This window comes from Phodopus roborovskii, unplaced genomic scaffold (genome assembly GCF_943737965.1).
Source record: "Phodopus roborovskii unplaced genomic scaffold, PHOROB, whole genome shotgun sequence".
Classification (NCBI taxonomy): domain Eukaryota; kingdom Metazoa; phylum Chordata; class Mammalia; order Rodentia; family Cricetidae; genus Phodopus; species Phodopus roborovskii.
The window spans coordinates 31465890-31478980 of NW_026125052.1; the positions used below are offsets into that span (position 1 = coordinate 31465890).

General features: G+C 50.2%; 1 protein-coding gene across 1 annotated transcript in view; it reads left to right on the plus strand.

The window, feature by feature from the left end:
• Window positions 1-13091, plus strand: part of Tnrc6c (trinucleotide repeat containing adaptor 6C) — a 108536-nt gene that overhangs the window by 60640 nt on the left and 34805 nt on the right. The window contains exons 5-6 of the mRNA XM_051181604.1: window positions 1566-4166; window positions 12680-12892. Of these exons, the coding sequence (XP_051037561.1) occupies window positions 1566-4166; window positions 12680-12892 (2814 nt within the window). The remainder of the gene's footprint in view (window positions 1-1565; window positions 4167-12679; window positions 12893-13091) is intronic.

A 13091-nucleotide genomic window follows, 5' to 3' on the forward strand; every position in this document is an offset into this window, starting at 1 on the left:
TAGTTACAGCCGCCTCCCTCCATTGTTACCTGTTGTGTATCTCTGCTGATCACCCTGGGGAATGGCGGCATATCTGGGGCTCAGGGTTGGTTTCAGCTGTGGCCAGATCAGCTTTGGTGAATGAAAATCCATGTTTCAAGTGTGGTCCCCATATCTGCCACCATGGCCACTCTGTTCATGGGCCCATTGGGCATTGACAGGGATGGCTGGGAAAAGAGGCTGTCTGTCTGTCCACAGAACAGCCTTCCTTCCTATCTGCTTGACTACTGAACTCCTCCTCTGCTTTGGATCAGCACTTACACGGGACATAAGTATCTTCACATCCTTTGCCTGTTTGGAGAGATCTAGCCACATACTCTTCCCCAGATGTCTTTCTCACAAGTTTTCCAAGTCCCTTACCATCCAGCCCATCCCTTGACTGCAACCCACGAGTCAGTGAACAGTTGCACATGTGGTCATTTCTCCTTCTAAACAAAAGGCATGGCCATGCGTGTACGCCTGGAGTTCTGCCCACTGAAGATTTCCCTTCGCCTGTATCTTTCAGCGTTGTCCCAGCACGGTAGTGCTGCAGCTGTGCACTTCTGAGTGGTGCCTGTATGATGTGCAGAGCCGTCAGTAGACCAGCCTTCTGATCTACCCGTTAGCCAACCAATCACAGGGCACATTCCGTGAGGCCACAGGTGCCTGCTTGACAGCTTTGCAACAGCAGTAGGAACCATAGGCGTTTGGGCAATTTCTTCATGCAGCTGGCTGGTGGCTCAGTCGCGTGTATGCCTCTCCCACTGGGTGATAGATTGCTGCTGTGCACGTCCTTCGTTATGACTGGGTGGGTCAGATCGCACCCAGCTCATTATGGGCAGCTCACGTTGCATGGTAACTTGGTGGCCTGCTGTCAAGTGTTCAGTTTCTAAGGCCCAATAGCAGGCCAAGACCTCTCTTTACAATGGAGAATAGTTGGATGCAGATGATGGTGGAGCCGTCTCTTCTATGTTTCACCTAAAGGGACTTCCAAAGGCTCAAACAACATCGCTGTCCACCACTGACATCAGGGATCAAATGGTCCAAGAGGTAGAACAGCCTGCACATCAGCCTGGACCTGTGGAAGAGCCTTCTCCTGTTCCAGGCCCCATGCAAAGCTAGCAGCTTTGAGAGTCACTGTGTATATGCGGCAAAGTTCTTTCTTGGTGGTGGGAGGGGCCAGGCGCAGCAACACACCCTTCACCTTAGAAGGAATATCTCTGCATGCCCAAAATGCCCAAACTAAGGATTTCACTGAGGTAGAAGATTTGGTTGCTACCGCCTGCTCATTTAGTTCAGTCAGCATAATGTCATTAATATAGCTATTAAGAAAATACGCACAGTCTTCAGGGTTTGTTTGGAGTTTTCTGAGCCACACCCGTGGTCTCGTTAACACTTTTTGTTTGTTTGTTTCATCATTTAGAATTGAGAACTTGAGATTAAAAAGTAATGATTTTCTCCCCAAAACTAGTGGTTAGAGTTCTTAGTTTATTCATTGGCAAATGGGAGAAGAATATAATTTTGAGTTTTATTTTATCTTTTTTCAGATCCTGGTCACAGTGGATTGGCAGATCATTATGAAAATCCCCACTGGGGACAGCAGCCCTCTTACAGAAGTGACGCCAGCTGCAGCTGGGATAAAGTAACGATAGACAGGTCTGACCAGGAGGTGTGGCCGTCCATCCCCGTCACAGAAACAGAGTCTGCCTCAGAATGTGCTGTGGACACTGACTGTGTGTCCCCGTGTGGCTCAGAGAACAGTAGCATGGCTACAGGGAGCGCCCAGGGCAGCTTCACCGGACACCCCAAGAAGACGAATGGCAATAATGGCCCCAACGGTGCCCTCGTCCACAGCCCTCCCAGTCAGAGTGCCCTTGGGGCAGGCGGGGCCAGCGGGAGTGGAGGCGTGGCCAGAGTGTGGGGTGTAGCCACAGGCTCCAGCTCTGGCCTGACTCACTGCTCTGTTGGCGGTGGCGATGGAAAAATGGACAACATGATTGGAGATGGGAGAAGTCAAAATTGTTGGGGTGCTTCCAACTCCAATGCGGGCATTAATCTCAACCTTAATCCGAATGCCAACCCAGCTGCCTGGCCTGTACTCGGGCATGAAGGAACTGTGGCAGCGGGCAGCCCTTCCAGTATTTGCAGTCCGGTCAGTGCCATAGGTCAGAGCATGGGCAGCCAGAGTGGGAACCCAGTGGGCACCCTAGGTGCCTGGGGAAACTTGCTGCCCCAAGAGAGCACAGAACCACAGACGTCCACTTCTCAGAATGTGTCTTTCAGCGTGCAACCTCAGAACCTTAACCCTGATGGACCAAATAACACTAACCCCATGAACTCTTCACCAAACCCTATCAATGCAATGCAGACAAACGGACTGCCAAACTGGGGCATGGCTGTTGGTGTGGGGGCCATCATCCCGCCCCACCTGCAAGGCCTTCCTGGTGCTAATGGATCATCAGTCTCTCAAGGCAGTGGAAGTGGTGGGGAAGGAATGGGCAGTTCTGTGTGGGGACTGTCCCCTGGGAACCCTGCCACAGGAAATAGCAGTTCCGGGTTCAGTCAGGGGAGTGGAGACACTGTGAACTCAGCATTAAGTGCTAAACAGAATGGATCCAGCAGTGCTGTGCAAAAGGAAGGGAATGGAGGGAATGCCTGGGACTCGGGACCTCCCGCGGGTCCTGGCATCCTCGCCTGGGGGAGGGGCGGTGGCAACAATGGCATTAGTAATATCCATTCAGGAGCTTGGGGCCACCCCAGCCGGAGCGCTTCTAATGGTATGAATGGGGAGTGGGGGAAGCCCCCAAACCAGCATTCCAGTAGCGACATCAATGGGAAAGGGTCAACAGGGTGGGACAGTCCGAGTGCGAGTGCGGCCAGCCAGACACCTGCCTTGCAGCCTGGCAGTGAACACATGAACTCGTGGGCCAAAGCCACATCTTCCGGAGCTTCAGCCAGTGAAGGGGGCAGTGACGGGTCTGGCAGCCACAGTGAAGGAGGCGCTGGGAGGGAAGGGATGGGAGAGGGCAGGCGGCGAGACAAAGGGGTTCTAGACCAAGGGCACATCCAGTTGCCAAGGAACGATCTCGACCCCAGGGTTCTGTCTAATACTGGTTGGGGACAGACCCCTGTGAAGCAGAACACTGCCTGGGAGTTTGAAGAGTCCCCCGGGTGCGAAAGGAAAAGTGACAGCGGCACGGAGGCCTGGGGCAGTGCAGCTGCTCAGCCCTCAAGCGCGGGCAAGGGCGATGGGTCCATCGGGAACAGTACAAATACCTCTTCAGTGCCCGGGTGGGCCAGCTCGCCACCTGCCGCCATGCCAGCAAACACTAGCTGGGGAGACAGCAACAAAGCGCCAAGTGGCCCAGGAGTTTGGGGGGACTCGATAAGCTCTACTGCTGTTAACAATGCTGCTGCCACCAAGAGTGGCCATGCTTGGAGTGGGACCGTGAACCAGGAGGACAAGTCACCCACCTGGGGTGAGCCTCAGAAACCCAAATCCCAACACTGGGGAGCCGGACAAAGAGCAAACCCAGGCTGGAGCGCGGGAGCGGGAGACTGGGCAGACTCGCCATCTGTCCTTGGACATCTAGGGGATGGGAAGAAGAGCGGATCTGGATGGGATGCCGATGGCAATAGGTCAGGGTCTGGTTGGAATGATGCCACGAGATCTGGGACCAGTGGCTGGGGCAGTGGCACAAATGCTAAGGGGAATCCAGGTACAAATTGGGGGGAGTCTCTCAAGTCTGGTCCCCAGCAGAACTGGGCACACAAGCCCCCAGACAACCACGTGAGTAACTGGGGAGGAGCTGCTTGTGTTAGGCAGACGGGGACAGGGTGGCTTGGGGGCCCACTGCCAGTCAAGCAGAAGGACAGCAGTGAGACAACCGGCTGGGAGGAGCCTTCTCCACCGTCCATCCGACGCAAAATGGAAATTGATGATGGTACCTCAGCTTGGGGGGACCCAAGCACCTACAACAATAAAACTGTAAACATGTGGGACAGAAACAATCCAGTCATCCAGAGCAGTACCACAACCCCTGCCACCCCCACGACCCCCACCTCGAACAGCACCACACACCAGGCCGAGACGCCGCCTTCACACCAGGCTGGTACTCAGCTGAATCGGTCACCACTGCTCGGGCCAGGTATGCTGGGGCCAGGTGTGCTGGGGGCCAGGTGTGTACTCTGTGTCTATGTGTGAATCCTTGGACTGATGCTCAGTAGCAAGTGACTAAGTAGTGTAGCTGTTTCCAAGGAAATGACAAAGCAGGACCCCCTAGTAACTTTCCCAGGGAAAGAATCACTGGGCATGCTCAAGTACAGCCTGGGTTTGTAGCCAGTTCGGTCCTTTTCATCATCCCTCCAGCAGCCACAGGCTAATTTGTTTCAAACTTGTGCTGTGCTCTGCTTGTCTGGGTTCTTTGTCAGTAATGGAACCATTGGGCAGTTGACATCCTTGTAAAGGAGTAACAGAAATCTTCCTGCCATGAAGCTAAGCTGTCTGCCTGTATCACTTGGTGGTTTTCTGCATCTTCTTGGCCTTTGCCCAGTTGATGAAACTTTACTTAGTCTTAGTACCACAGTCAAGTTACAAGCTCATTCTTCTGCCCTGTACTGTGCAAACAGTCTGGGTCTGCCCCATACCATAATCCAACCTTTGCACCACAGGGCCAGCACCAATGAGAATTGGGAGGAAAGACACCCAGGACCCCTTGCCTTAATGTGTCCTTTGCAAGATTGCTTTATTACTAGATAAAACAGGTGGTTCTCAGCCCCAGATTTCCTTAAGCTGCCTTGCTTGGCACCTCCTGAGATGGTCTGTCAGTCCCAGAGAACCTGACTTAATGGTTCTGTCTTCACTGATAGTTTTTAAAGTTCGTCCTGAAAAACGAAACGACGTCTGTAAAACTTCATTACACAAGTCGTATTTTTTGTTTTAGTGGAAAGACTTAAGAGTTGTGTTTGGAGTTTCTGCTCTGTGCTAGTGGAAAAGGGGATGCTGGGATAATCCAGCCAGAGCCACAGGTGGCTTGAGCAGTTTTAAGAGAACGGGAGCCCATGTTAAAGCGTGGGTGGACTTTGGAGGACCAGCAGGAACCTCAGATTTCTGTCTGGAATGTTGGTCCATGGTACAGAGTACTGTGCTCCAAGCACGGAAGCCTGAGTGTGAGTGGTTTGTGAGGACTGACCACGGCACTCCCTGTGTGTGGAAGGGAACACTGGCCAATTCGTGGCACACTGTGTTCTGAGGGCTCTGATACAAGCGAGGAACTAGAAGACGCATCAAGAGGCCTTGCCATGCAGACTGACTTTCTTCTTAGACAGCCAGGCCCAGAATCAGCCTCGTTTCTGTAGTTGCACTGAGAATTCTGTCCTTGAGATGATAGTGCAGAACGTGAGCGGTTGACTGAGGTTACGTTGTCTGTCTGTCCAGCTATAGGAGCTTCCCACTTTCTTCAGCGGTTTCCTGTGGTTATGATTTCTGGGGTTTGAAGGGTGCTGTGCCGTCAGCAGAGACGGCAGCTCTGTCATCCCAGAAGCGCACTCTGAGCGAACTCGGATCAGCCTTAACGTGTGGTTACTTGGTAAAGCTGTTCTGTCCAGAGAACTGCCATCCACAAGTGTCACTAGGTCCCCGATGTAGAGCCCTCTTCCTCCAAGTGTAGAGAGACCTGTTGCCAATTTTAGTGTTTCCTTCCTGTTTTGTGTTCTTTGTGATTGGGGGTGGGTAGTTTTGTTGGATTTTCTTAAGGGGTATATATTCAGTATGCTTGTGTGTATACACATGTTCATACTTAATGTGGACATGTGAATGGAAAGGTGTACGTGTATATTATTACTTGTAGTGGTGAGAGGTTGATATTAGGTGTCTTTTTCAATCACCTTCCACTTTGCATATTGAGGCTCACCAGTGCAGCTAGTCCACCTAGATGCTTGTCCCATGGATTCCTTCTCTAGCTCCTAAGCACTGGGATTTCAGCCATCTTCATGTTTGTCTGGCAGCCACTTTACCCACTGACCCATCTCTCCGGGCTTCCTTTAAGTTTAAATGGACCATAAAAGACAAGAGGAAGAAGTCTTCCCTCCTAGGTATGTTACGGGTTTCTCATGGTCCTGAGCCCACTGCAGGAGAGTGTCACTTCCACTCAGGCCACTAGAGGAGGTGCTCTGGGTGCAGATTGGCTGCCAGCATGTAAGGTACTGGCTTAAGTGGCCTTGATGTGGCTCAGGGGATAAAGGCACTAAGCCTTGAAAACATGACTGACCTGGGACCTGTATGGTGAAAGGGGAGGACCCACTCCCAGAAGTTGTTCTCAGAGTCTCACTGTTTCCCTTCCCCTCAAAACCAGTCAGAGCACTGAAGAGGGGCTGAAGAGACTGAGTGGTGGGCGTCACGGAGAAGGCCTTACTTGAGCAATCAGCAACCTGAGAAGAGGCCCAGGGGCAGATGAGGCCTTTAGTAGGCGTCTGGGCTGTGTCTAAAAGCTCCAAGAAACGGGAAACAGTTGTAAGAAAAGCTTGAAAAGTTGGGCTTACTTTTGTAGAGCTGGTTGCTCTTACTAGAAAACCAAGATTGGGTCAGTGGGAGTGTACATGGCAAAGCAGGCGAGCAGGCAAGCAGGCGACAGTAGCCTGGAGGGAGAGAGTGGCGGGGAGAGATGGACGGTGCTTAACAGGAGCAGTGGCCGGGAAAGCAAGCAAGTGGCTCGGCTGTGGCCCGGCACAGGCGATGGTGCTCTCCCTGGCATTTCCAGAGCGCAGGAGGCAGGAGGTTCAGGCGAGAGGGATGGCACCTAAGTATGTATGCACATGAAAGGTGGAGTCTCAGCGCAGGGCTATCAGAGATGAGCTGTGGGAGAGTAACTGTGAGTAAGTAGTTATGGTCGACAGAGAAATACTTAGAGGCTAGGACTGTGGCTCTGTGCACAGCACTCTCCACTCTCCTAACATGCTGAAGGCCCCTGGGTTCAATCCCCAGCCCCACTAAGAAAACTTAAAGTGGCAGAACTGGACACATTTAAAAGTCACCAGAAAGGCACCCGTAGAGAAGAGCATGGATACCAATGGAGAGATCTCAGTTTACCCAGGCTCCAGCCTGTAGAAGAGGTAAAGGGCAAGTGGCCAGGGGCCATCTCAGTTGCCAGGGGCTTGAGGGCACCAATAGTAGCCATGGGAGAAGTATGCGAGCAGAGATGTGATGTCTGTGTTGAAGACAGAACAGATTGTTGCCCATGCCCAAAGGGCTGCCAGGCCATGATGGACCCAATAGTGAATAAAACAGTCATTGTTGAGACCTTGCAAGGCCGCCTCTGGGTTGGGCTGTGTTCATGCTAGAGTCACAGAAGGTAGCAAAACAGCCAAGCCCCTGCAGGCCAGGAAGGGAGGGTGATGAGCACTCAGGAGGGCCATGCCATGGTTAAGTCTGAAGCCTGGGCACAGAGCACATGCTGAGATAAAAGGAGTGTCCCCTTCTGTGCTCTCTTGCATCTCTCTGTCCTGCACAATCTTCCCCCGTATGTTTGCTGCACCCCATGTTCACTGCACCTCCAAAATCACTCGCTGCACAGGAATCCTGGATGGGTCTGTCTGCACCTCTGTCCCTGAATGATAAGCCACAGATTGTACCCAGACCCACAGATGCTCCCAGTTTCTGCATGTTTTTCTGTGAGCCCTGAGTCTACTGGACTGAGAGACCGTGTACACGCACACACTGTGCCAGCCCAGAGGACCCTAGCTCTGTAACTTGAAACATTAGCCAGACATTCTGGGCCCAGTTCTGCTGAACCCAGCTACATTAACTGGCTGCTGCTTCGGCATCTGAACCTGTGGTTCCTGGGTTGTTTGTGAGTGAGTGAGTGAGTGAGTGAGTGAGTGAGTGAGTGACGGGATGTGTCTGCCTGTGGCTATGTGTTTACATGAGTACAGGTGCCCCAGAGGCCAGAGGCGTGGATACCTTGGAGAGGGTCACAGACCAGTTGTGAGTTGTCTGACGTGGGTGCTGGGGGTTAAGGTTGGGTCAGTTGAAAGAACAGCCAGTGCTCTTAACCACTGAGCCATCTCTCAGGTCCCAGTCCCTATTTCTTTAATTGATAAATGACTGTTTTTAGGAACTCAGATTTTAAGGACTTGAAGAATGAGGAAAATGAGGAGGAAAGATGGTGGGGAGGGGCTTGGGGTGAAAGAAGCCATGCAGCCAAGTGCACATCTTTAATCTCAGCATTCAAGAGGCAGAGACAGATGAGTCTCTGAGTTCAAGGCCAGTGTGATCTAGTTCTAGGAGAGCCAGAGGAGGAGGAGGAATTTGAAAATTAAAATGCAATATATGGAGCATATGGTATAATCAATAGCACACTCCTCTAATCCCAGTCCTCGGGAGGCAAAGGCAGAAGGGTCAGGAGTTTGAGGCCAGCCTGGAATACGTAAGTTCTAGGCCAGTCTGAGCTGCACGTGAGAAGCTGATTCAGAACTTAGTGACAAGTGACATTGTCGTGGGAGACGACAGTAGAACCAAGTCTCTACACTGTGATCTGTGTGTGGTAAAGACAGAAGGACTCCAAGAAGAGTTAGCACTTAAAAAAATGGCCACTACACGATGAGGGTGATGGTTCACAGCTTTAATTCCAAGGCTTGGGAGGTAGAGGCAGGAGAATTGCTGATTTGTGGGTCAACCTGGTCCACATAGTAAGCTCCAGGACAGCCAGGGTTACATGGTGAGACCCTGTTTCCAAAAAAACGAACAGGGTCACCGCCATGGCCCTCACAGCACGATGAGTAGCCCCCGATGCATGCATGCACTTAGGAGCATTCGGGTGCATATTAATGTGTGAGGGCAACCTCAGGCATCATCTAAAGATCTACCAGGTGGGGGCACACACCTCTAATTCTAGCACTCAGGAGGCAGAGGCAGGCAGATCTCTATGAGTTCCAGACCAACCCGTTCTACAGAGCGAGTTCTAGGACCGTCTCCAAGCTATACAGAGAAACCCTGTCTTGAAAAACCAAAAGAAAAAGGAAAACGCACCCATGACTACCAAATACGAAAGCAGAAAAATGTACTATGACACACACTTCAAAGTCACTGTGTCCCCTTCAGTTCTAGAGTTGTAACAGTATCATAACAGTATCACAGGCTGCTGTGGATTTAGATACCATTAACAGAGACCAGGATTTTCCTTTTTTTTTTTTTTTTTTTTTTCCCATCTGATCAGTCACTATGTGGAAACTGTCAAGATTAATGTGTTGTATAGTGATGACATTCTGTATTTTTCTTAGAATATCAGTCTCTCTTCTACCATGGTGGTACTCAGATCTCAGACCTAAAGCAAACCCCCTCAGAATCTGTGGCCACCAGAGTCTGTGTCTTTGCAAGCTCGTTAGGTGAAGCTGTTCTTTGACCCCAGAGGAGTAACAAACAGCTGGCTGACAGCCACAGCAGCTGCCATGCTGGATCAGCCGAGGCTGGGGTACAGGCACAGGTTCTTCATGGCTCTACTGAGACCATCGTCCAGACAGAAGACATTGTTTTTAGTGGCTGACCACATTTTTTGTTGTTGATTGACTTGGTATTTTGTAGGTGTCTACTGCTTTGCTGTTGACCTGTGCTAGTTTTCCATAACCCTCATCTGCACCAGAGTTTGGATTTTAAGTTGCTTTTTAAATTGCTAGTCATGAATAGTAAAGTATTAGTCTCTCCTGTCTTACAAAATATAGCTTCTCCATGAACATAGTTTTGTGTAATCAGTCTTGTTAGGGTAAGTGCTACAAGACAGTTTTGTCCTGTTCTTACATTGATAATAATAATCTGGGAGTCTCAGTAAAATCCATGTCTGTTAGCAAATTCTTTGTAGCTTAGCTAACTGGCTTGTTTTGACCTACTCACCCCCACCCCCAAGCCTTGGGATTAGAACAGCAGTAAGAGCCTGAAGAAATGTCTCTGTGCCTGTCATTTTATCAGCTTCCCAACTGCTGTGGAGGGAGCACTCACAGGCCATGGTGACGTTACCTGACTGCTTGCTCTAAGTCAGACTGACAGTGGATCTGGGGACCAGGCTGCTGTTTTGACCTCTAGGGGGAGGTTACCAAGAACAAGAAAGAATAAACGCAGCATTTATGTTCTAAGCGGTTAAAGCAGATTCTGGTCATGTCAGGCAGTGTGATGGTCTAGTGTATTTGGACATGGTATTCTAGGGCAAGGAAGTAGCTTGGAGACAACACAGTAAGCAGTAGCTGTTGCGGGCTCAGGTCCTCAGCAGTAGTGTGGTCTCTGAGTGCAGCTGTGGACTTGACTATGCTAGGTGGTGTTGGTTTGTAGGGAGTGGGTATCTGAACCTGCAGTGATCATCCTGTCCCTGCCTTCCGTCCGCCCTGAGCCTGGCTTTCAGAGCCTGTTTATCCCATCCGTCGGCACTGCCGTTTCACCCAGATGCTCTGATCACTTTTAGAGGCATTGGTGTTGGGGAAAGGTGCGTGTGGAGGGCAGCATTGTAGTTGATCCAAGCAAGGTTGAGTGACCCCCATGGGCTCATGGAGGCAGAGCTGTTGTCCAACTCCAAAAGAAGTCTCAGTCTGTCACATTTCTTCCGGAGCCTGGAGACACACAATGGTGTCAAAGTCAAATACTATCTGCATGTGAGAGTCTTGGAACCTGAGCACTTGAGCTTGTAGCATCCTGCATCCTGCTGACTGCCTGCTCTTACTTCCTCAGGGTCGGTCTCCTGTGATAGCTGCAGGTTTGAGGCTGCTCACCACTGCTACTTTCTCCAAAGCTTACTTTTCTGACAGAAGTATTATAGGGTTTTATAAAAACTGAGATCGTGTGAGTTACTCTCGGAAAAGGCATGTCTCCCATTCACCACACTGAAACGTGGGAACATGGGGCTCCACCTGGGTCGGGGATTGGAGGTCTTTGAAGGCCTAAGAGTAGCAAAAACTAGAGAACCCTGCCCTTGCTGCAAACCCTGAGGCCCTCCCTGGTCCTAGGAACTTTCTCCACTCTTACTCAGTGTGAATCAGCAGTGCACCGCCGTGACGCTCGCATGACTCCCCAGTCACCGCCAGAGGGACTCAGTTTTCAGCAACACTGCAATGGTTTTTAACAGAGAAGTGGGTCTGAGTGATTTGTGCTTTTTATAGCTATGGGTAGGGTGGGTAGATTTTGCTTCTCTGTATTTTGTAGGGCCATGGGGATTGGCAGATCTGCTATTGAAGTGAGAAGGGTTCCCATGTGTGAAAGCCATGAGCCACGAACACAGGCTACGTCTTCAGACCTTCATTTGAAAATGATTAAATGGGTAACACAGTGGGCCCCACTGTGTAGCCCCCAGAATTCCTATGAAAGTGAACACACAGACATACACACACAAACGAAAAAACTGTTTTGGCAAAAAAAAAAAAAAATCAGAGGGGTTGTTTGGTTGAGTTTTCTGTGGGATGGTGGGTGGTGGTTTTGGGGTGCTTATGGTAGAACACGGGGTCTTGGGTGCTTTGCACACTCTCCCACTAAGCTTCATCCCCCAACCCCTGAGGGATAATTTTCTTTATTTTAATATCAATTTTTTAAATGTAAATAAAGCTTGGTCTGCCTGGCCCATCCAGCTTTTTTTACCAAAAGATGTAACGATTGCTCTAACAGTGACACTAAACAGTAGATGTTATTTTAGTGCTGTGCGCCTAAAATTATGTTCTGTACACTGAAAGTGCTTGTTTTGCACCAGAACTATTTAATATGTTTCAGTTTGTCACATTTCTTCTGGAGGCTAGACCCTGGGTCTGTGTGAGTCTTGCCAGAGATCAGCTTAGCTCAGGGAAACTTGATTGCTTGGTTTTTGAGTCAACAAGTACTATTCCACTTAACCCTAAGGCTTCAGATGTGAAGGTGGTGAATTCTTTGCTACATACAAATGTTTTGTGGGATTTTTCTACTGATTTTCAACAGGAAACAAAACTTGACACAAACATGGATTAACTGATGGCTATGGTCTATTTATCCTTAGTTCTAACTGACTTATTATCCTGTTGGTAGTTTGCAGTCTGGCCTTGCAGAAACAGAGCAGGGGCCTCCCTGCCTGCCCTGCTGCTGACTCAGTAACACCATCAGCTGTGGGGATGCTCTCCATCTCTTCATTTGTTTGCCCCTGAGAGTGGTAAAGCTGCATCTCCAGTTTTGGTCCCTGCTTTCTGTGAAATTACAGGTAGCAGCTGCCAGCAGTAACTGACTGGGCTAATAACTTAGCTGTTATTATTGACAGTTTGCTTAAACTGTTACTCAGCAGACAGCTTGTAATTTAAAATGATTCATAGGTACATGTCCTTTTATCATTAATCTGGGTTACTGCATTTTATTAGGGGGAAAAAAAAACAAGAGTGTCATGGGTACCAATTCCATGCCATCTTTAGTAAGAAAATTAACTAATTTCACAATTGAGATAATACTCATGGTGAGACCAAGCAATGTAGAACTGGCCACACCCTGTGCTGTCTTCCCTCCAGGCCTCTCTGAGCTAGTCCACCATGGCAGTGCGGGCATCGGGCACTGTCCCTGTCACCGTTGGCAACTGTCAGCACTGGCAGGCACTCCTTGGAGGTGCAGAACGATGGGTTTACATTGATTTGGAAAATCACAGCTTGACCTGTCTCTTACATCCTCCCTCTTCCCCAGTTTCATCCGGCTGGGGAGAAATGCCCAGTGTTCACTCCAAGGCTGAGAACTCATGGGGAGAGCCATCCTCCCCATCTCCCCTGGTTGACAACGGCACAGCAGCGTGGGGGAAGCCTCCCAGCAGTGGCAGTGGATGGGATCATCCTGCTGAGCCAGCGGTGCCGTTTGGAAGAGTCAGCGCTCCTGCTGCTGCCCCAGCCCTGTGCAAACCAGGTAAGCCAAGCCTTCTGCATGCCTGGGCCTGGCAGTTAAACGGTTTGTGGGGCATAGAATATTTACTGTGCAAATATAAGGACCTGAGTTCAATCTCCAGCACCTACATAAAAAGCCAGGCATGACTACACATACCTGGAATTCCAGCATGGAGGGAAGGGGGGAGGCAGACACAGGTGCACCTTGGGAGCTCCCTGGC